This window comes from Fusarium oxysporum, chromosome 14, assembly GCF_000149955.1.
Source record: "Fusarium oxysporum f. sp. lycopersici 4287 chromosome 14, whole genome shotgun sequence".
NCBI lineage: Eukaryota > Fungi > Ascomycota > Sordariomycetes > Hypocreales > Nectriaceae > Fusarium > Fusarium oxysporum.
Genome location: NC_030999.1, coordinates 939,012 through 962,670, shown reverse-complemented (window position 1 = coordinate 962,670; position 23,659 = coordinate 939,012). Strand labels below are relative to the sequence as shown.

Genomic DNA, 23,659 nt, shown 5'->3' with positions numbered 1-23,659 from the left:
TTCTATGGTTGGGGCGAAGACACCACGAAAATTACGAATATGTGTAATTGAACCACCTTCCAAGCAGCGATCACTGGGAAGAGTTACTAAGGTCGTTGCTGAAGAGTGAAATAAAATGTTGAAAGAGATCGAAGGGGCTATAGTTGCTCAGCGTCACGATGGACCGCCTTGGCATGAATTGTAGCTCTGAGCTTCTCGACAAACGGGTGCTTTTACAACACAACAATCATTCATCCACGCCTTCCATGGTCTTTTTGCAAATCTCTCAGCTTCACGGAAACCTCAGTTTAGCTATTGATGAGGTCGGTCGTCCGCCAACGCCCACGTTGATGTGACATGAACCCTTGTCACTGCATCTGCCCGTTACGTATTATACGGAAGCTCAGTGAAATGCAGTAGGTGGCTGTCTTGAACGGCCACCAAACTAAGATCACTTTCAATTGGTGGCGAAAAAGGCAATGCCGTCGAATCAGGTTCTGTCAATGATATAGGCCATCGATGCAACATTAATAAATACTAGAAGACACTGTCAGGTCAACAGATCTAAAATGTCCTCTTTGTGTTCCCTCCACAGCTTTTTGATTATTCATGCTGTATACAAGACCACCTCGACCCAGCCCCGCGGCGCTAAGAGACCGGTGCGCACAGATGCTTGTTGTTGGCCGATCTCCCGTGTTCAACAAGCAGATCGTTGAATTTAGTGTATCACACATAGGCCGGAAGCTGGTCCAGCCGCCGCCGGCGGGCGCTAACTTCAGCCCCGCTGAGACGGATGGACCTTGTTTCATGCGGCATCCCTACTAATAGGCTACTGTGTGCTTGACAACCGCCAGAGCCTGCCCCATTTCTGGTGTCTTCTCTTTGCACTACAAAGAGTTCAAGTGGCGAAACTGACCTGTCGGGTTGTATGTGAGACGGGCTGAGCTCGCTCAAGTTGTTCACATTGCCAAATAGCGGTGTGCTCACCCCGCAGCGATCCCTGGAGATGCTGTCCTTGATGTGTCCACCGCATCGGCGCTAATATACAACACTCAGAGCTCTCTAGCTTGTACGTCCCCATGTTCCTGCACATATTGAAGTCCGTGGCTCGTATGTCATGGATGCTGTTCCACGCGATGGCTGAGCGGGTACCTTGCACGGTAAGCGTATCCGTTGAGCAGGGTCTCATTCTTTAGGCACGCAGGGCTCCAGTGGCACATATGCTAGTCGTACCAAGCTCGCGTGCATCAAACGAGCTAAACTGTTTCCCAAATTGATTGGTGGCACCACTTAGATTGTTTATGCTGGCTCGCTCAGACCTCAGCCTTATGACCGACCGTAGTCGAGACGAGCTCGAGGATCAATCGCGAGTTCGCTAGGGTATTGAAACTCACCGCCGATTCTATTCGAAATGAACGATATTGAAGATAGCGTTAGTGGCTCACCTATTTATTTATTTTTTTGAGTGAAATCAGGGCGGACTGCGAGGAAATGGATTGATGGAGTTGGGCTAAAAAAGCCGCGAAAGGCATATCTCGAGCCCTGTTGTCCCTACGTTGCTTCCCCTTTTGAACATGAGCAAACCTAGGATGTTTCATAGTCCAATAGCTTATCACTGGTTGATCATGTACCTATTCATCAGCATTAGACGGAGGGTTCCTGAAGGCAGTGTCTTGACCACTTGCCATCCATAACACAGGCGTACAAGAGACTCAAGTTCAAGAGTTTTTACGCTTCGAAGATCATGATCCATCTCGACTCGCCTACAACTTCGCTGGGTCACAAATGCAGCTACAACTTGATAGTTCTCACTGGGTCTAAGGCCAGCCCGCGCCTCCAAGTTGAGGCCGCAGGATCCTGGGACACAGAGGTCTCGTGTGTGTGGAGTGTTGTTAAGGTCGGCCTTTGTAGATGCGGCCGATGTTGCTGCCCCTGTCATCCACCTCAGAGCTCTCGCTTGCTGCCTCGTTACGAGCGACTTACGCCAGAGTCAGGCTGTCTGCTCTGTCTGTTCCAGCCGCCAATTGGCCGCATTGTTACACGTCAATTCTAGCAAGTGATCCTCAACCAGGCATCCATGGAGCGGTGAAGAAACAACAAACGGAGGACTATCAAGAGGGATGAGGCTCTGCTTTGCGGTCAGACTTGTACTTTTCCCTTTTGGCCGCATCACGCCGTGGATGAGAGCACGACACTGCCAAGCGGCTCATCGTGTATCTTCCACATGTTTCAAGTCATGTCTTCAGACTCTTTTCGATATATCCAATCGAAAGCATGATATAAGAATTCTTAACAAAGTCTGCTTCTCCTATATACTGCCGTCTATAACATACAAAATATTAATGCTAGCCGTCAGGACACGGCGTCAGACTGACGTTTCCTTTGCAGAGCCTCATTTTGTGTGGCATGCAACGATCCTGAACTCTCGCCATGTGCTTCACGTTTGTGCCGGCAAATGGACCGCCAGGCCTGTGTCAGGCCTCAAAGTTTACCGACTCTCTGACTTCAGCAGTACAGGGATCCAGGACTACCCTGAAATATGCGGTTTTTCGTCCAGCACGCCTTGTAGTCCCTAGAACGGAGCTAAGATCTCAATGCCTTTTGCCGTTGTGCTACTTTGCAAGCTTATTGTTACAATCACAATTTGAGGGCTATCACACAGCCTAATAAGCCATGTTACTAAGACCCCGGGAACTACTACAGGAACATGGCTCCGAGCCCATCGGATCGCTACCACATCGTTAGTGTACTGTAAGGATTGAAAAGTGAATCGGCCTGGACCTCGATTGCTACGCATAGACGCTCGTTATTGACCGATCTCCTGCCTTCCACTGGCAGACCATTGACTCACACATGGAGCTGCGCCGCTGAATCTGTTCCAGCCGCCGGTGGCGGGAGCGCTAACTTCAGCCTTCACATTGTGCGGTGATCCAGGTAAGATCGCTGAACCCTGTTTCATGTCCCATCCCTGCCACTGAGGTGTCGTGTACTTGACAGTCGCAAGCAGGTACCTCCGCTTGTTGTATTTTCATGCGCGGGACCTTTGAAGACACAAACCTTTATCCTTGGTGGCTTCTCTTTGAACTTCACAGTTTTGACGAGGTAATTTTGACCTATCGGTTACATGCCCAAAGTATTGCCACTTGTAGATGTGCGCACTTCACAGTAATACACGGCCCCTCTCCTGGGCTATTCTCGACTACCTATTTCTGGCTACCGAGGCTGTTGAACTGACCGCGGTACACTACACCTTTTATCATGAAGTAACGCAACATTCTAGCCACATCGTCATGGCGACTAACGTTAGATCCACTGCATGCCCAGCTGCATGCACCAGGGGCCACGGGCCAGGTCCCTTCTGTCAAAATCAGAATTGCTCAAGGATTCGCTATTCAATCACTAAGCCAGGAACTCCATCCAGCCAAGGAATAGGGTTTTGAGATGGCCCTGGCTTTTGATCAGCACGGCTGTATTACTATTTCGGGCGCGACTTCAGTAAAACCCAATGAACAGCAGCCTCACACGGAAGAAACAGTCGGTGAGCACTCTCGAGTCGGAAACAAGTGGATCCTCAATACCAATTAACAGAACCTCAACAAGGCAGCCAGTCAAGTTCCAGGGGGAATGAGGGTGTGTGGGTTTACAACAGGATGGCTTGAATCCGTTCTTATCTTTCTCGGCTAGTATTACTCTTCTCAGCTATGCCACCTTTCGGCTGTAGCTATGCGACATATAAAAGGAACCTGCTTTCCACTTGAAGTAAATAGACAGATGCACCTCCACCATAACAATTTGTTGAATCGGCTTGGTTTCTAAAATGCCTTCAAACGAAAAACAGCTCAACGAAACAATGAGTGGTCAAGAACTTGAGAACAAGTTGGTTCAAGAAGTCGAATATTTCAAAAGCGCGGGGGACAGTCTTGGATTCGCCTGTGTAAGACCTACTCTAGCTTGTTTTCTCATGAAGTCATCTGCTAACTGGAACGAGTCCTCGCACGAGCATATCGTTTACCCTGGAGGAACCGATGTTATGGGATATTTCAAATGGCTCATCAATCCGTTATGCCATTGTGGAGCAAAAGCTACTAAAATACTTGTTCAGAGGATACATCGAGATTATATCGATAGTACCCTATATGAAACGTGGTGGACCAAAAATAAAGATGGCGAGTGGATCAACGAAAAAGGAAACGAATGGCCAGAATACTCGAAGAAAACGTATTTCGAATTGGCAACTGAGTAGGAAAGATTAATTGGTTTGAGGACAAAGGTCGATGAGTTTCACAACCTGTAGCAAATTCTGGGGAAACTGTGGGAAAGCCTGATGGATCTTCTGAACGTCACTTCTATTGCTAAGAGCTTTTAACGGTACCGGATGGCCTATGACTCTGGAAATTCTTTATCACAACTTTAAACAATACAGCACTCATCCGAGCCGGCATACCAATAGTCAGTGATTAATATAAAGCTCAACTGCCTCAATGAGGTAATTGTTATCTTAAACAAGCAACGAACCAGCTCTCAGCAGCCAGCTCTGTAAATTTCTTCCGTCAGCCCATTATGATATCAGTCGCGATTCTCAACGTGCGATGTCCAAAAACTCCGAGGTCCACGACGACGTTGATTGTGAGATGAAGACTACTAAGCCATACAATTCCATCTAAATTATTTGCACTCTCATTTGCTTCAATAGTGACACCTGTGGGCTTCGCACGGTCGTGGAAGGCGGTGATATTCTAGAGGGATGGGCTCAACTGGAGCCGCTGACGTTGATAACGCTCAGTTTAACGTGGACAATGAACCAGCTGGGAGCAAGCATACTTCAAAGTCCGAGCAGGATCAAAAATCACATCTTCTCTCATATGTTAAATGTCTGGAAGGGGGGACTACTTCAGAATAGAAGTAGTCCTGATTCGGGGCTACTTTCATATCGTTTCTCCTTTCACAACCACCTGCCACGCAACCCTTCAGTAGAGTTAGAATCACGTTATTTGGCCGTGCACGCGCGCACGTTCCCCTTTGCGCTGCGCGCCACCTCCAAAAGACCCAATCCACTGAGGCCTCTCCAATTATTCGATCACGCATGACAACTAGCCAAGGCCGCGAACCAGCCATGCATCCAGCCACGATGGCTTGATGAATCGGATAAAATTAGTTCCACTGATACGAGTCAGCCACTTACAAGAGGCTGATGTCAGGCAGCATAGTCACAGCTATGCACAGAACTACCAGCACCATACTTAGTCCGTGCTCAGAGTAAAACTACGGCTTGAGATTCGCTAGTTGCATAACTAACAAACGCAAGGATGAACAAACTGGTAGGTTCTAAACAAGCTGATGGGTGAGGAACCTAGATACTCTGAACACAAGAGTTGAGTCCAATCTATTTATGACGAAGTGTTTTTTTAAACCGCTACGATTAGCTAGGTGTTGCTGTGACGTGAGATAGTACCTGGGGAGGCGCAGAAAAGTTAGGATCCTAGGGCGAAGTACTTCGTGCGCATATTTGAAGAAATCAGCAGCCTTGACCATTTCAGCAATCTCACAGGCGCGTCAGCGTCTCGTCAATGGCTACCAATAAATCCCACCATAAATGGCTAATGCATCCCTCTCAGTTTTGTCTCGACCCAACCCACATGCATATGGCTTGAAAATGCGGAATATAAAAAGGCCGGAAGTATACCTGAATCAGGCTCGGACACCGCTTGTAGTTTATCCGACCTTTCGGGGTTCTGGTTATCCAGAAAGCGTCCCGAACAGCTACCAGAGATTACTGGGACAATCATCAAGAATGTGGAGGTCACCTCCCTGAGATCCCAGCAATTCGACAGCCCGATTTGACCATGGCAACCAGGTTGCAGACAAATTCCCGAGCAACTCTCCTGAGGCCTGGTAGATACTCAGAGTTCATAACGCGATGTATTCAAATTCTGACTGTAGACCAGCCTCCGAAGGAATGGGATGGGTGAAAACTGTCGATAATACTTTCAGTGCCCAGACTGTGAGTGGCATGGATGAGAATTGCTACATGTGAGTGACCTCCGCTTTCTTCACGTCTACAAATGTTGATCCGGAAGCCCAGTTTTCTCGATAAAGGATGCTTTCCCAAAGATCAGGATAGCCGGGAAGAGCTTCTAGGTCTTTTCGATATTCCCAAGTTCGTCGCTACTAGAACTTGTGTCAGATTGAATGGTTACTTTGGCTGCAGACCGACTTATGCTAATGGCCATGTTACAAGAAGCAGTACGTTCTATGCATTTCTTCAACCCATTCAAGTGACCTACTAAAATAAGTTAGGCACTTGGTTTCGCTGTCTGGTGAAAATGATTCCCAAAGTCGATCACGACCCGGACGACACAGAACCCGAGTATGTACCTCATACCAATGTGAAAGGTTACGAGTGGTTCGAGATGGGAATCTTTACTCGCTGGGATTCTCCAAGCAGGTGCCAAGTTCTGTGTGTCGACATACCTTTCGATCTGCCCGACCAATTGAAAGCATTACTTGAGAGGCGGCCGTCATGTCTCAACTTTGAAGATCCGTTCGCCATGCACGTCGACCTCATCGACCTGATAATAAAGTACTACGATCTTTCGGTGTGGCGTGTTCGAGGTCCAGTTAGAAGGCTCGAGAAGGTGAGCATTCCGTTGTTTTTGGTCACGTTTGCTTGAAAAGGTCGGTCACCAGAGAAGTCTAACTGGCCTTAGAACCGGCCATACGTCGGACGGCTGTTCAAGCCAATGCATGACATCTCCAGACACGGTATCCACACTTCTGAGATCCTGTCGGCAACCATTGAGACGCTTCAAGAGATGCTACGATACCAGACAGAAGTCTACGATAAGGAGCCGTGCGCGCACGAGAAGACCTACCAGGTGCAGGCGAAGGAATACTTGAGATTTCAAATCCAGTTGACGAAGAGTCTCAAGCTTCGGTCCGACTCTAATCAAAAGAGACTCGAGAACGAAGTCGATTTAGTACGGAACCAGCCTGGTTGAAGTACTTGATTGGTGCATCGCTCAGATAAACTGACTGAATGCAGGCTTTTAACAACATCGCCAATCAAGACAATACGGTGATGAAATCCATCGCATACTTGACAATGGTGTTTCTCCCGGCAACCTTCTTTTCTGTACGTGTTACCCTGAGTCATGCTTGCCAATTTATTCACATAGTTACAGGCTCTCTTCAGCACTGCCTTCTTCAGTTTCAATAATGGGTGGAAGGTCTCGACTGGATTTTGGATCTACTGGGTGATCACCGCCCCTACTACATTTATAGTCGTAGTCGCTTTTCATATTTGGATGGCACGTACTGCTCAGGTCTAGAAGCCCTAGGAAGCTTCGCCTGCTTGTGGCGAAGTGAATACACAGTTTAGCCAGGGTAATTTGCGTCCCACGGCATTGTCTTCGAAAACCCTATCGACTTAAGGTGCAGTGGCACATCGTGGCTTTGAATTGGCTCTAATGTACAATTACCACGGGACTGTTAGACGATCGATGGCCTCGCCCAGCAAATCATAGCGAGAACGCCCAGTGAGTACACCTTGCCCATCTGCTTTGTCCAAGCCTGGCACATGCGCCGCCATTATTTGACCAACTGTCACCCGGCCGTAATTCAGGTTACCATCAAACCCAAATCAGCGGGCACGATCGACATAAGTAGGAGGGACCCTAGCACGCCAAGATAGACCTGCCACCGTTCTCCCTTCCGTGGCATTGTGGACGACCACGACTCCCAAAGTCGACAGGGCGGTCAACGTTGTCAAGCTGAATCTAGTTTTCGATGGAGGCGACCATGGGAGTTCCAATACCCTTGGATGCCAACGTATCCCGGTTGCCTAGTACTATTATGTCACACAAGGCATTGCTGATGCGGTTGTGAGCACCGAGCGCTCCTGCCTCGTTATATGGTTGTTCTCCAACGTCGGACTCGACGAATACAGTGATTGAATGCACGACAACATCCTTTGGCCTCTACTTTGCGAGTGCATTCCGCAGAAGTCTTCCATTAGACGTATTTGCCATCGGGATGACAAGTAAACCGGCGTTTGCATATCGAGTAAACTGGTGAACCTCAAATGGAGGAATTGAGAGGTTCAAAGGGGGGACACAATGTCCTCCGTGTTCCTCAGACCATCGATACCCTCATACCCATTTCTGGCGGCCCATGAGAGCGGTGTTGTACCATCCTTATCTTGAATATCGACATCGACTTTTCCCATCTCGAGAAGCAGCTTGACAATAGCTTCATGCCCGTTTCTGGTGGCCCTCGAGAGCGGTGTTATACCAAACGTATCTTGAATGTTGACGTCGACTTTTCCCATCTCGAGAAGCAGCTTGACAATAACTTCATGTCCTCGCTCGGCAGCATACGATAGTGCGGTCATGCCATGACTGTCCCTGAGGTTCACAGGGTCCCCCCTGCTCAGTGTTTGTACGCTATCCTGGATCCCGAAGTATGCCACTAAATGCAGTCCAGTCATTCGCATTGGAACTATTTGGCTGTATCCTCGTCCCAAATACCCCCTTGCGGCCATTAGTGCTTGACTCGATGACTCGACTTTTGTGTCGGATTCAAGAAAGTCAATGACCTCCTGGCATAGAGTTGGAGCTTTACGAGCATGATTCCCCCAATGATGTGCAGAGTACTCATAGAATGGGTTCAACCGTAACCGTTCTTCAAATTCCTCATCAGTCCGACAGAACCCGCTCTCAAAGATATTGAATAATAAGTAGGTAGCGCAGGTTGTCGTGATCCCAGCTTCTGCGTTCGGAAACCATTTCCCCCGGTTTTTGTCGAAGTATTGCTGAGTCGTGTAGTGTACTAACCTGATGATGTCGCTTTGCTTGTCGTTTGTGACTAGCCCAACACACGCCACAACAATGTCTTCGATTTCTGGCAACGCCTCCTCGTCAAGCTCCGTTGTGCCAACTTCTACGGCGAGAGCATGTCGGAGCTCTAACGTAGTAAGCGGCCTCTTTGCGCATGTAATCCAAGATAGGATCTGCTTAGCAAAGTCTCGATGACCTGGTGCCTGCTGTTCGATTCGCTCCATCGCCGTCTCGTACGCATGGTCGTACGCGTCTGATCCGCTTGGTAGCTTCGCAAGAGCGTTACGGACTGCTTTGATCGATATCTTGTTGATCAGAGACTCCAGATGAAACTGGGCGAGGAGGAACCTGAGTACGTTAGCCTCTCGTCTTTTCTCCGGATGAAGCTGCTTACATTCCCTGGACCGAGTGAACGATGCTGCTCTTGACCTCCTCTTGGAGTTCTGGACTACGACGGACAAAAGCGGGCAATCGCAGCATGTGGTTCTGAAGATATCTCCGTACATCCTCTTCTGTAGCACTTATTTCCAGTGAGATGCTGTTTTGGAACACTTCCGTGATATCCGGAATAAACCTCGACGTCGCGAATATGTTGGCTCCGGACCTGGCTTGGAGTTTGAATACCTCTGCCAGGAATCTTGTCCGACTGCCATCGGATGCTCGACATTCATCAAGCGCGTCTATTAGAATAAAGACCCTTGAATAAAGTGCGACCACGGATTGTAGGGTGCTTGATATGTCCTCGAATGATGGGCGCGATCGTTTGTCCTTATGCTTGTGATAGAGCAATTTCACGCTATCTGAGAATGTCGTTCGGCCCTCAGCTAGCTGTTTAAGTAGGCTGGCCAATAGGTCTGTAGCTGTCTGCTCGTCTTGGCGCCGGAAATTGCAATAGATGTATGTATGCAATACCGAAACTCCTATCATTCTGGAATAGTGCTTCCAGATTCTCGACCACAATCGAGGTAAGAATGGTCTTTCCAGCGCCCGGGATGCCTGGACAGAACAACGTCTGTTGTTTGTTTGCCAGCCAGCACTGGAACTTTGCCGACTCAAGAAGTCACTGACCTGTACCACGTTGTCGCCTTCCAAAGTAGTCACTTTGCTGAGGGCCGTAGTCAACTTCTGTGAGCCAATGCAGGATTTCCTTTTGCTTTTGAGTGTGATAGTAATCGATGATCGTGTCAGCCTTCCTGGATGTTGCTGACGTCTGGTCCTTTATATTCTGAATGTCTTCTAAGACTATGAATCATCAGATATTGAGCGCAGCAGTCATTTGCGTAGTTGAAGTATGAGGAGAAGGGCTGTTATATAGACTACGTTCGTGGGAATGGGGTAGAACCCCTCTGGGATTGTATAACAGTACAGCCCTCCTATCAGAAACGATGTTACTTACGCCTCCCCAATTTGCCGGCCCATGACGGCAATACTGCCACCTTCCTAGGTTTCAGAACATGAAGAAGTTCTCTAGCGTAGGCAGCCGATGCGAGTGCTGCATATTTATGCCACTCGTCGTTCTTGTGTGAATCCGAATAATCGCAGATTCCTCGGATCACTAGAGATGGGAAGTTGTTCATCAGCCCGCCAGCTTCCATCTCAAAGCACAAAACCTGAAGTTCTGGGTCTTGAGCGTATTGATCCCTCTGCTTCGCGTTCTTCATAACTGAATTGGCGGATGCGATGATACCATAGTGGACAGTGACTGCTCGCTTGGTCACTCGCGGTGATCGCTTCTCGAGCCCGCTTGCCTCGCAATGCGAGCAAGTCACTCCACCCTTGTGTTCGTAATCAGCGCGGTATAGTTGGTCTTCATCAGGACGCTGATAGTCGGGCATATCGTCCATCAGCCTCAGGTGTTCTGATATTCTATCTGGCTTATTGGAGTCGTTGTGACGGCGTCGCATCTCAGGGATCGCTCCCAACAGCACCTCAGGGGGAGAGTTCATCTGGCCGGTGAGTTGAAATTGACTATCCGATAGCCTCTTCCCGAAGTCGTATTGGATCACTCCTCCTAGCTTGCCCTGTGGTACGCTGACAACTACGTCGCCGAGGCGGATGTCTTTCTCTGCCGTCGGAGCACCTCCACCGATGCCTACCATCAAGGCGAACTTCAAGCTAGGAAACGACCGGACCATGTCTCGGGCGACAACCGCAGCCGAGCTGATACCATACCGGCCGTCTGGGAGGCACCCAATGACCACATTGTGACCACTGATGCGACCAAAGACGTAGGTATTGTTGTCGTTTACGTCGCTCATCTCTAGACCTTCGAATTCGTCGTCGAGCATGCGGCATGCCGCCTCATACTCCTCCTGCAGGGCACAGATCCAGCCGATCGCGTAGTCTTCTATGCATGGCTCGGACATTGAAGTGAGACGAGCACCCGCCGAAGGTTATCAGTCGGTTCGTAGACGGCCGTCTTGATTGGACGAGAATACCGCTGGAAGTGGGGTATTGTTGTGGGGTTGATCAGAATAACAACAGCCAGATCTCGAGTTTAACAGCGATCCGCCAGTCCTGGTAGGTTGGATTTAAATGCGATATCAGTAAGTTATGTGACCTGATATGATAGTAAATTAGTTTAATCTATCATATGCGAGATGGAAGATTCTCGAGATATTTTTCTCGCTAAGCGGTAAATATAAAGTTTTACCAAATTCACAGCGACGATGATAACGTGACAGACTACCACGAAATCAAAACTCCAAATAGCGGTGCTTGTCGGCGGTCTTCGGTTCAATAGGACAGTTACCGCGACATGTAAGCGATACTTGCGGGTTCGGTGAAGTACCAGATGATGTCCAAATGAAGCCCGTCAAAAGCGGGGTAGATGTGGGTCTCTGCAAGCATTCTCCAGATGGCATATATCACAACGCCACTGCAACAGGGTGAGCTCATCATTACCCTGAAATTTACTACGCAGGATGTACACGTAGGTTTTTATACTTTATCTTGACCTCAAGACTACAGGCCGACCCTGCGAGAGGCTGGCATCGTGAGATAAAGCAACCGCCCGCAAGCCAAAAGTCATGCCGCTCTGCACCAACACCGCGCTGGCGACGTACTTCCAGGGCTGCAGTGACATACCGATTATTTACTCCTCAGCAAAGTCTAATGACACCACACGCGAACTCTCATACCCGACAATCCGGCATCGCCAGTCGAGCAGAGCGTCGCATGGGATTAGACAACCACGAAAGGCGATATACATAATGATTGTTGGTATTATGAGAGCGGTCGCCACGCAGGCGAAGGCGGTGACTTAGAGAAATTGCGTATCGAGATACATACATGTTCGCCTGAGCACCTGGTGGTTCGCCTGGCTGACTTTGTTTGGGGAGGTCAAACGTCCAGCTGGCGTGTGGCTGCCTTTTAAGTTCGTCTATTCGCCCCGCATATGAGAGGCAGCCGCCTTACCTTGGATTCGTTCACCAATTATTTGCTACAACGCTCAGCGTGCCACACCTGGCTGCAAGTACCATCCACAACCCCTCTTTCGCCACCACCCCTCTTTCGCCAGGCAAAATAAAAAAAGCTCCACCAAAACTCACCAACTTCACTTACACAGAATTTGACCAAATTGACAGAAATGCGTAAAATCATTCATTTAATGAGTCATAAGTAGATTTATCTATTGTACTCTAGTTTTTTTCACCACCCGCCGCGACCGCCTGGTTGGTTGGTGGGGTATATTTCCCTCTCTGACTTCGATGACAGAGCCAGCCTCCGATTCTGACTCTTGCTCGCTTGAAGAGCCTGATCTCGAACTCGCCTCTCCTTCAGAGCATATGTGAACCTTGTCAGGTTCCTTCTTTTGCTGTGATTTTCCCCTGTCTTAAACGCCCTCATTCTAACACTTCTCTGTTGCGACCGTTTGTGCCTTCAACGTCACAAGTTTCTCTTCGCTCAACACTAGACAATGGTTATGTCAAATCCCCAGAAGTACACGGTCGGCTGGATCTGCGCCATTGCAACCGAGTACCTTGCTGCGCAACTCTTTCTCGACGAAGAGCATGAAGGACCCGAGTTCGTGTCCGCTAACGATAGCAACAATTACACACTGGGCAAGATCGGGAAACACAATGTTGTCATTGCTGTCCTTCCCCATGGCGAATACGGCATATCATCCGCCGCTGGTGTCGCGAGAGATATGCTTCACAGCTTCCCCAACGTCAGATTCGGCCTGATGGTTGGAATTGGCGGCGGCGCGCCGACTACTGAGCATGACATTCGCCTTGGGGACGTCGTGGTGAGTGCTTCTGGCCACGGGAAGGGCGGTGTGTTCCAGTACGACTTTGGGAAGGCCGTGCAGGGCCAGGAATTTCAGGAGACCGGATTCTTGAATCAGCCGCCGACGATTCTGCGAACAGCCGTGCATGGACTCTTGACGCAATACAAGCGCAAAGGACACCAGCTTCATAAACATATCGACGATATCTTGGTAGAGAACCCGAGACTTAAGAAAGAGTTCCAACGGCCCGAATCCAGCACCGACCGGCTGTACCACTCCTCAAAGGTTCACCCGCCGAATGATCAGTCCAGCTGCGCGAAAGCTTGTGGCGATGATCCCTCAACCTTGGTAGTGCGACCCGGTCGTACTGAAGATGAAGACAACCCCGCTATTCACTACGGCTTGATCGCTTCGGCAAATCGTTTGATGAAGGATGCTTTGACACGGGATGCGCTTGCAGCGAAGAAGGGCGTTCTCTGCTTCGAAATGGAGGCAGCTGGGCTAATGAACCATTTCCCGTGTCTGGTGATCCGCGGGATATGCGATTATTCCGACTCGCACAAGAACAAGGAATGGCAGGGTTTTGCTGCAATGATGGCAGCGGCATATGCGAAGGATCTCCTACACCAGATTCCCCCCAGCAAGGTCGAGGCTGAGAAGCCTATTAGCGAAATCCTCAGTTCTAGTTAGTATCACAATGCCAGCTCACTCTTCTTCTTCTAACCTTGAACAGTTGAATCCACGGGAAATGAAACCAAACAAGCGGTGATGAGCATGGCATCTGACCGTCGGGTCGCCAAAATCGAGCGATGGCTATCCCCGCCAGATTGTTCAACCAATGCCAACTTGGCAAGAAAACACCGTCATCCCGGCACTGGCGCCTGGCTTCTAAACAGTCCCGCTTTCCAGGAATGGAAACTTGGGACACGTCAACATCTGTGGCTCTACGGTCTAGCAGGATGTGGCAAGACCATTCTGAGTACAACGATTCTTGATCATCTTCTGCAAATAGACACCCACACCACGCTTGCTTTCTTCTTCGACTTTAACGATGCCAGGAAACAGAAACTGGAGGATCTCCTACGCTCGCTGGCAGTTCAGCTTTATTATACCGGGAACGAAGCCGCTAGAAGACTTGATAATCTTTTCACTTCACATGATGATGGACGGAGACAACCAGATACAAATGCCTTATCAGCGTGTGTTGACACAATGATACAAACTGCTGGAAAGGTTTTCATTATCATCGACGCCCTAGATGAGTGTACAGCAAGGGAAGAACTTCTGCAATGGCTGAAACATTTAGCATCCAGGAAGGCTCAGCTCATCGTCACTGGCCGGCCTGAAGTAGAGTTCGAAAGCGCGATCCCTCGGTCATTCGGCAAGCGAAACTGTGTCCAACTTGATAAGAACGTTATCAACGCTGACATACGCTCTTACGTTGAGGCAACGCTTGAGCAGAAGCCCGATTTCGTGGATAAGAAGTTATCTCCAAGTATTCTAGAGGAGATTCGTGACAAAATCGGGGATGGAGCTGATGGGATGTAAGCTTTGGTTTAGGTCATCTATATAAAGCAAACACTTTTCTGACATTCATCGCAGGTTCAGATGGGCTGCCTGTCAACTAGAAACTCTTGCTCGATGTCTGAGCCCAAAAGACATTAAGACAGCTCTCAGGTCCTTGCCGCGTGATCTGAATGAGACATATTGCCGCATGCTCCAAAACATACCGTCGGAATACAAGCGCAGCGCGATTCGTCTCCTGCAGTTTCTCGTCTACACCAAGAGGCCTCTGGAGCTAGCAGAGGCTATCGAAGTGATAGCTACCGAAATAGATCAAGAGCCTCGGGGCTTCGATGTTGATGGCAGACTATCTCTAAAAACCGACATCCTACGATACTGCCCCAGCTTGGTTATAATCGCCGAAGTCACGAAATCCATCTGGACCGTAGAGGAACTTCATCTGGCCCATTTCTCTGTCAAAGAGTATCTTCTTGAACAAGCCCAATTCAATCTCGAAAATGCCAGCATTGCCATCTCCAAAACTTGCTTGACGTACCTTACCGATATCAGGGGCAGTGACAGCACGATCAGATACGATTTTCCAATGGCACGGTATGCAGCAGAATCCTGGATGGACTACGCCGTTTCGGCTGAGGCTTCTGAGGACATCGTTCGAATTACACTTAGCTTTTTACGAGATGAGACAACATTTGAACGGTGGTGTCGATTGTATGAGGCCGACCGCTCGTGGGGCAATAAACCAGGACCTCCTAGAGCATCCAGATTGTATTATGCTTGTCTGGGTGGGCTTTCATGGGGTGCAACAGATTTAATAACAGAAGGGGCCGACGTCAACGCACAGGGTGGCGAGTACGGCAATGCGTTACAAGCTGCCTCATCCAAGGGTCACCTAAAGGTTGTGCAATTGCTGCTGGATAAGGGAGCGGATGTCAACATGCGGGGCGGCAAGTACGGCAATGCTCTACAAGCTGCCTCATCCAAAGGTCACCTAAAGGTTGTGCAATTGCTGCTGGGATAAAGGAGCGGATGTCAACATGCAGGGCGGCAAGTACGGCAATGCTCTATATGCTGCCTCCATTAACGGCAACGTAGAGATCATGCAACTGCTGCTAGATAAAGAGAGCGGATGTCAACACGCAGGGCGACAAGTACGGCAATGCTCTCCAAGTTGCCTCCATATGAAGGCCGCCAAGAGGTTGTGCAACTGCTCCTCGACAAAGGAGCCGAACGTTAACGCGTGGGGCGGTGAGTACGGCAAAGCTCTATACGCTGCCTCATGCAAAGGCCACCGAGAGGTTGTGCAACTGCTCCTCGACAAAGGAGCCGACGTTAACGCGTGGGGCCGTGAGTACGGGAATTCTCTGCAAGCTGCCTTGAATCAAGGCCACCGAGAGGTTGTGCAACTGCTCCTAGATAAGGGAGCGGATGTCAATGCGGAGCAAGGCGACGAGTACGGCTATTACGGCAGCGCTCTATACGCTGCCTCACTTGAGGGCAACCTAGAGGTTGTGCAACTGCTATTAGACACAGGAGCGGATGTCAACATGCGGGGCGGCAAGTACGGCAATGCTCTACAAGCTGCCTCATCCAAAGGTCACCTAAAGGTTGTGCAATTGCTGCTGGATAAAGGAGCGGATGTCAACATGCAGGGCGGCAAGTACGGCAATGCTCTATATGCTGCCTCCATTAACGGCAACGTAGAGATCATGCAACTGCTGCTAGATAAGAGAGCGAATGTCAACGCGCAGGGCGACAAGTACGGCAATGCTCTCCAAGTTGCCTCATATGAAGGCCGCCAAGAGGTTGTGCAACTGCTCCTCGACAAAGGAGCCGACGTTAACGCGTGGGGCGGTGAGTACGGCAAAGCTCTATACGCTGCCTCATGCAAAGGCCACCGAGAGGTTGTGCAACTGCTCCTCGACAAAGGAGCCGACGTTAACGCGTGGGGCCGTGAGTACGGGAATTCTCTGCAAGCTGCCTTGAATGAAGGCCACCGAGAGGTTGTGCAACTGCTCCTAGATAAGGGAGCCGATGTCAATGCGGAGGAAGGCGGCGAGTACGGCGAGTACGGCAACGCTCTATGCGGCTGCCTCACTTCAGGGCAACCTAGAGGTCATGCAACTGTTCCTCGACAACGGAGCCGATGTCAACGCGCACAGCGGCTTTTACGGCACTGCTCTACAGGCTGCCTCATATTACAGCAGCCAAGAGGTTGTGCAACTGCTGCTGGATAAGGGAGCGGATGTCAACGCGGAGGGTCGCCAGTACGGCACTGCTCTACAGGCTGCCTCACTTCGCGGCAACCTAGGGATCGTGCAACTGCTGCTGAACAAGGGAGCGGATGTCAACGGCGAGTACGGCAATGCTCTGCAAGATGCCTCAGTTGGCGGCAACCTAGAGATTGTGCAACTGCTCCTCGACAAAGGAGCCGACGTTAACGGGCAGGGCGACTATAGTCACGGGGATGCTCTACAGGCTGCCTCACTTGGCGGCAACCTAGAGATTGTGCAACTGCTCCTCGACAAAGGAGCTGACGTTAACGCGCAGAGCGGCAAGTACGGCAATGCTCTGCAAGCTGCCTCATGCAAAGGCCACCGAGAGGTTGTGCAACTGCTCCTCGACAAAGGAGCCGATGTCAACGCGCGGGGCGGCTGGTACGGCAATGCTCTGCAAGCTGCCTTGAATGAAGGCCACCGAGAGGTTGTGCAACTGCTCCTAGATAAGGGAGCGGATGTCAACGCGCAAGGCGACGAGTACGGCTATTACGGCAGCGCTCTATACGCTGCCTCACTTGAGGGCAACCTAGAGGTTGTGCAACTGCTATTAGACACAGGAGCGGATGTCAACATGCAGGGCGGCAAGTACGGCAATGCTCTGCAAGCTGCTTCATCCAAAGGTCACCTAGAGATCGTGCAATTGCTGCTGGATAAGGGAGCGGATGTCAACGCGCGGGGCGGCTGGTACGGCAATGCTCTGCAAGCTGCCTTGAATAAAGGCCACCGAGAGGTTGTGCAACTGCTCCTCGACAAAGGAGCCGACGTTAACGCGCAGGGCGGCAAGTACGGCAATGCTCTCCAGCCTGCCTCATTTCTCGGCGACTTAGAGATTGTGCAACTGCTCCTCGACAAAGGAGCCGATGTCAACATGCAGGGCGGCGAGTACGGCAATGCTCTACGAGCTGCCTCGTTTCGAGGCCGTCAAGAGGTCGTGCAATTGCTGCTGGATAAGGGAGCGGATTTCAACATGCAGGGCTGCGAGTACGGCAATGCTCTGCAAGCTGCCTCTAATAAAGGCCACCGAGAGGTTGTGCAACTGCTCCTCGACAAAGGAGCCGACGTTAACGCGCAGGGCGGCAAGTACGGCAATGCTCTCCAGCCTGCCTCATTTCTCGGCGACTTAGAGATTGTGCAACTGCTCCTCGACAAAGGAGCCGACGTTAACGCGTGGGGCCGTGAGTACGGGAATGCTCTGCAAGCTGCCTTGATTGAAGGCCACCGAGAGGTTGTGCAACTGCTCCTAGATAAGGGAGCAGACGTCAATATGCAGGGCGGCAAGTATGGCAATGCTCTACAGGCTGCCTGGCGTACCTGCAACCAAGGGATTGTGCAACTACTGCTAGATAAGGGAGCGCATATCAACGCGTAGGGCGGCGAGTACGGCAATACTCTACAGGCTGCCTCATACAACGGCAACCTAGAGGGTGTGCAACTACTCTGACGGGCGCAACGCCGAGGCGAAAAGACTTTTGTCACTCTGTGCGTACAGGAATCTGCATTTCAAGGGAACCGTGTTGTGCAAGTATCCTTGGGAACCCGCAAATTGCAAGTCAAAGATTACCAGAAGACTCCTTGTCGGAGCGGACCTTACACGTTGAGGATAAAGACAACCACTCTTGATTCGGCTGTAGTCACTTAATACGTGGACTCATCATTGCGAGAGGTTCGACACTCACAGTTTATGGCAGACATGAACTCCATCTCGGATACGGGTTGCTCCCTCCGGGACGCCCCACGGCCGATAAGATGTGGGCCATCGGCGCGGGGCTGCCGAAGGATGCTGCGATTAACTCGGCCCCGTTACTCCAGTTTCTTACCCCCGTTCGGCTCCCTCTGTACATTTCCTTCCCCCAAGACTCATTTTTCCATGCCATGTAATTTTTTATCTATCTTTCGGGACGAGAGACATGTCGACTATGAACCTCTATCCGTCCGCGGCCTTCCCCTAATTCTTGCCCATTCATTTAATTAGGAAAAGCTCTCGAAACTTGCCAGTTTAGCTAACTGGGCGATCTGAGAACGTGCGCCCCTATGTACTAGTACATACATGAGCACTGACCTATGCTGGAATGATAGGTGTTGGAAACTGATTGGGACGGCATACTTAACTGTAGTCGTAGCACAACCGATAAGATAAAAAGCCAGTTGTACCCCGCCCTTTGACAGGCCCCATCCCATCCCTTGCGAGACTATTGCCAATTATGGCACATCTTAGCCTGCAGGGCACGCACACGTTCGAGCTGAGGATCAACCATGTGAATGTTTTATAGCCGAGCCACTAAGGGCACTTGGCGTCAGCGCTAAACTCTTAAATCTAACCGTGATTAGATTTAGATGCATCTAAAAATGAAATCTCAGGTTTGGGATTTGACCATCCGTGTTTGCCTCTCGCCTTACTTTATTTATTGGCTGGGATGGCCTGTGAACTCAGAATCCTCCATTGGCACGCACACCAAGTTAATCACTGTCTATAAAACAGCGCAGAGCTCACACAGTCCCGCAAGTATCTCCCTTGCTGTTAGGAAGCCACATGGCATCCCTCTGATCCCCCAACCGAATCAGGGTCTGTCCTGCGGTTGATTTCACGAGATAACTAGCTAACGAGGCTTGATAAGGAGTACCTGGAATGCCATTGATTGTGTGTATGGAAAGAAGTACTTGTTAACATGGCAGTTGAGTGCACAGAGCGACAGGCGAGAGAATCAGCGAGACTATTAAGGTAATAGCTTGGTTGGTGTGCTAATGATTGCGTTAGACCTCCATAGTTCCGCCTGCCATCTTCCGACTCCAGCACTTTTCTCTGGCATCATGCAGCAGATTCAACAACCGATTGATCACTTCCCCCGTTTGTTCTGTGTAAGTACGTAGTGTTGTGCCACGACCTGCACCAGAACCATCACAGTCACAAGTGACCTGATATGCAAGCCACTCGCACACCCATCACACAGGACCCTGAAGATTGGCCCAACACTCTAGGCAGCAGCATCGATGCGGAGCTGTGTTGAGGACGCAGCCTGGCATTTAAGTATATATAGCACCACGAGACCCATTCATACGACAGCCCTCATCATGATAGATCTTGCGAAAGGAACGGAATAGCAAACAAACAGACAACCAATCCTCCGACGACCCTTTCAGCCAAACCTTTGATCATCCCCTCTTCGATCTCGTCGATCCCCTCGTCGACCGTCTCGTCGGCCGGCCCCTCAACTTCATCAACAACGATAGTATGTTAGTTGGCGGCAAAAAGGGATGTTGAAGAAAATATGATCTTAGTATTAGCTAATGGAAGTTACAATGGTAATTTTACGTACTGCCTCGGAGTCGCAGAGAACACCAGGCATATGGCCTATTCCTACTTAGCCAGCTGAAATGTAGACTCGTATGGTGGCCACCAACTACTAAAGTCCCCTATTTCCGAATGATGAGTGCTAGGTCCATGGACTGGCTAGATATGAAGATCTTGGGTTCAAATCTGGGCCAACAATAGTCAAGGCGCTTGGGAAAGTGTAAGAAGGGGGCTTGGTGAGATGAAAATGCCTCGTCGAAACCTATGAACTAGGGTCTGTACTGTAAAACCAAGAGAGTTGGATCTGAGAGAGCGAATCGTTAGATTCCTTGCCTTTGGCGTCTTCCAGCCGGCCCAGAAGATGACCAAGAATAGACTGTCCATGCTATGATCCTGTCACAGACGAGTCTCCTTCTGGTGATAACATGCCGCTCCGGTAAAGTACTTAAAGGGCCAGTTTAGCTCAGCCACAGTAACAGTTCTTGATGACTCGCTTCCCAATCGTTTTAGGTCCGCATGGCTCTAACTTTGAGGACGTTGTTAGCTCACTTGCGTCATTGATGCCCCTTGACCGCGGTATCGATATGGTAATCCACGGCAAGTCGGTGATCGCATGCATGTTTACTATGTGTTATCTCGGCGACATGCTTCAGCAAGAGAAGAACTCTGGGTGCAAGGGTCCTCGGGGACTGAAGTTCTGTCGATTCTGCTACGTTGAAAGCAAGCAGGTCCGCGAAGGTGATGTCCTCCGTTTCGACACGTGCGCTCGTGGTAGATACCACTTCCAGCATATCAAGATGAGGAACACCTTACGCCAACAACGAACAGCCGCTGCCAAGACAAGCAAGCCACGTCCCCCGGATCCTGCTCACTCGGAGTTCAAAGGCCTGACCAACCTGATGCATGAGATGCTTCACGACGTGATTCTCAAGCCATCGTCAAAGGCTGCATACACTCGCATACACTCGCATCCTTCGAGTCTGGCCTTTCCCTCATGGATGAGCCGTCTGCAGAACCCTCACCATTATCGGATGCAGTACAGCTTATCAGCCCGTGGACGGCGGTCGATCGTTGTTCCTGCGTTGCTGCGAGACTGGCTCACCAAGGCACACGTCAACAAGTTCTTCTATCAGGCAGTAGCCGACTACAAGCCAGACACTGTTACCGATTTCGACGACCCCATCGGCTCAGCAAGGTGTCTCTTGAGATGACAGTTCAAAAGGTCTACATGTGTTTCGGGTTCTGGCCCGTCTAGCTGCCATCGCAATAAAAAACGATCCAAAGGGTAGAAACGGCCAAGCTCTTGCTCTGGCTACCCAGACTGACGTCCCAATGTCTGACGTGGGCAGTGATGTCGAGATGGATGACCCGAATGAGTCCAGCTCGGTGGCAGATGCACCAGCGGGATTGGGAACGGGGTTCATGGATTGAGGGGGCTGGGGGTGGACTGGGTGTGTACTAAAACAATCGCTAGAGGCAGGTGGGGGTGAGACCTCAGGTGCAGGAGTTCAAATAGATGAACCAATGACAAGCTGCGTTCTGTCTTATCCCTTAAAAGCCGAGGGAGCACCGCTTCATCACGCACGCACGCCCTCCTCCCCATCGCAGCTTTCAGCTGTCTCTTCTTTTTTCATCTTACCTAACTTAACTTTCCCCTTTTTAATTATATTTATAAATATTAATTATAGCTATTAATGTAATACTACTTAATGGCCTGCAGTTTAATTAGGGCTATTATGTACCTAATTATAACCTCCTTAATATAAAATAGCTTGTGCGGCCTCACTAAGATACTTCTATATCATTGGAGTTTGCACGTGATGATGCAATTCCGAGAACCGGCCTTGATACTTTCGTCTCACCGTTTCTTACCGTTTGGTCGTCATCTGCACTAGCACCGTTGGAGACGGTTATTGGAGAGCTAACACTGTAAGGAAGTCTGCCCCTGCAGCCCTTGTTTCAGACACTAGCTACTTAACCTGGCATCAGCGCTAACCACATGTGGCGGTGAGATTTGAGCACAACTAAAAGTAGCATTTAATTTGATAGGAAGCCACCCAGCTACCCTTAAATCTCGCCACCCAGCTTGCCGCTGCCCACTTTTATCATCGGCCCAAATCCAGGCGCGCATCCGCTCTCTGAAAGGTACATTGGCTAGCACATCCAGATACAGTCCCCATGAACACGGCTGAGCGAAGAACACCCACCAGCCGGAGGACAGGGAATACATTCTCTGACTCCCCTTACGCAGGGGAAGAAGATCTGATTATCACTTTAAGGAGAATATCGCGGTCCCTACTCCGGCCAATCCCGTGCATTCTATTGCAATGTCAAAGACAAGCACCACGAAATCGACATGCACTTGTGCCTGGCGTCAGCGACAAATCGGCCTCCGGCTTGAGCTGCCCCACAGTTGCCCTGCACCTGCACCATGTCGTCTTCTCACACAACACTGTAGAGCGCAATCTAGCCTTGGCGTAAAGCCTAAACTACACCATAAAATTGAGGCGCTCTACTACGGGATGATTCACTTTCCTATGACCCCTACAAAGAATAGCAGTGGAGTAACTATCGCTCATAGGGCACGAAGCATCATCGAGATCGAAAAAGTACTTTTTCCCGGATTCATGGTGGCTGTAGAGTTCTCAGTATTACCATTTCCGGCAATCCTCTTTCCTCGCATGAACGCATTCGTCTTTTCACTAAGAAAGAATATATATCAAGAGTGCCGCGTCCCACGGCCACCTAAAATCGTTTAACAAGAAGGACCAGTGATTGCTTTACCCTTCCTTTCAGATTGGCATCATGTCCTTGAATCAGCTTCCTCCTCATCCTGGACCGCCACCCACCTGCCGCCTGCCCCCCTTACCTAAGCGAGACACCTAGGGTGCACATCTTCAAGGGTCTTTGTCAGCGGATCATCGTCTGGTATTTTTCGTTGGTAGCCGAATCTTCGTGCTGAAGTATAAGCCTCAACAGTCTTCTGGGGGTAACCCCTTTTTGTTTCATCACTTCGGTCGTAAACTCAGGCGATCGTTCGCCCGATGTCTGAACCGCCTGGAGACAGATTGCAAATACACAGGATAGCTACTGGCCATGATTGTCTGTCCCTTGACGGCCATGTTCCTACCATATTTGAACAAAAGAATACGGGATTATTGAGCGATGAGAAATTGCAGCAGAATGGCTGTTTCTGTAGGAGCAAATAGGCAGGGAGGCACAGGACAACCAACTAACTCCTTCTTGGAGGGCAAGAACAAAACGGAATGTGCACATCGCTTTTTTCATCTCTTCGCATATTTTTCTGCCTCGCGAGAAGGAAAAAAACCAGGTGCCGATGGTTTCCCACCTTATGAGTCACGTGCACACTCGTGTCATTTTGTTGCCTAGCGGAACAAATAAGTTAGGTCTCTTAGCAGCTAGGTTAACCTTTTTCCTTTATCCCACCTAAAGGACTACTTTTTAATTATCTTTTATAATATACTGCGCCTAGTCTATCTATTATACTTGAGTATATTCTATAAAC

General features: G+C 49.8%; 5 protein-coding genes across 5 annotated transcripts; 4 read left to right on the top strand and 1 right to left on the bottom strand.

Annotated features, from left to right (window-relative positions):
* Positions 1-3,796: 3,796 nt before the first annotated feature.
* FOXG_21548 (uncharacterized protein) lies at positions 3,797-4,222 on the top strand (the record flags this gene model as incomplete). Its single annotated transcript, XM_018401896.1, has 2 exons — positions 3,797-3,913; positions 3,968-4,222. The coding sequence occupies 2 exons, from the start codon at positions 3,797-3,799 to the stop codon at positions 4,220-4,222; spliced, it is 372 nt and encodes a 123-aa protein (XP_018254017.1).
* Positions 4,223-6,041: 1,819 nt separating this feature from the next.
* On the top strand, positions 6,042-7,307 carry FOXG_14285 (uncharacterized protein; the record flags this gene model as incomplete). Its single annotated transcript, XM_018394354.1, has 5 exons — positions 6,042-6,222; positions 6,277-6,614; positions 6,687-6,956; positions 7,022-7,111; positions 7,161-7,307. 5 exons carry the CDS (start codon positions 6,042-6,044, stop codon positions 7,305-7,307), a joined length of 1,026 nt encoding a protein of 341 aa, XP_018254016.1.
* A 447-nt stretch (positions 7,308-7,754) lies between these two features.
* On the bottom strand, positions 7,755-11,179 carry FOXG_14284 (uncharacterized protein; the record flags this gene model as incomplete). Its single annotated transcript, XM_018394353.1, has 4 exons — positions 7,755-7,953; positions 8,133-9,261; positions 9,882-10,055; positions 10,210-11,179. The coding sequence occupies 4 exons, from the start codon at positions 11,177-11,179 to the stop codon at positions 7,755-7,757; spliced, it is 2,472 nt and encodes an 823-aa protein (XP_018254015.1).
* A 1,553-nt stretch (positions 11,180-12,732) lies between these two features.
* Positions 12,733-18,213, top strand: FOXG_14283 (uncharacterized protein; the record flags this gene model as incomplete). The annotated part of the gene is made up of 6 exons (XM_018394352.1): positions 12,733-13,733; positions 13,941-14,243; positions 14,358-14,588; positions 14,647-15,217; positions 15,609-16,633; positions 16,770-18,213. 6 exons carry the CDS (start codon positions 12,733-12,735, stop codon positions 18,211-18,213), a joined length of 4,575 nt encoding a protein of 1,524 aa, XP_018254014.1.
* A 2,405-nt stretch (positions 18,214-20,618) lies between these two features.
* Positions 20,619-21,344, top strand: FOXG_14282 (uncharacterized protein; the record flags this gene model as incomplete). Its single annotated transcript, XM_018394351.1, has 1 exon — positions 20,619-21,344. The coding sequence occupies one exon, from the start codon at positions 20,619-20,621 to the stop codon at positions 21,342-21,344; it is 726 nt and encodes a 241-aa protein (XP_018254013.1).
* Positions 21,345-23,659: the final 2,315 nt, after the last annotated feature.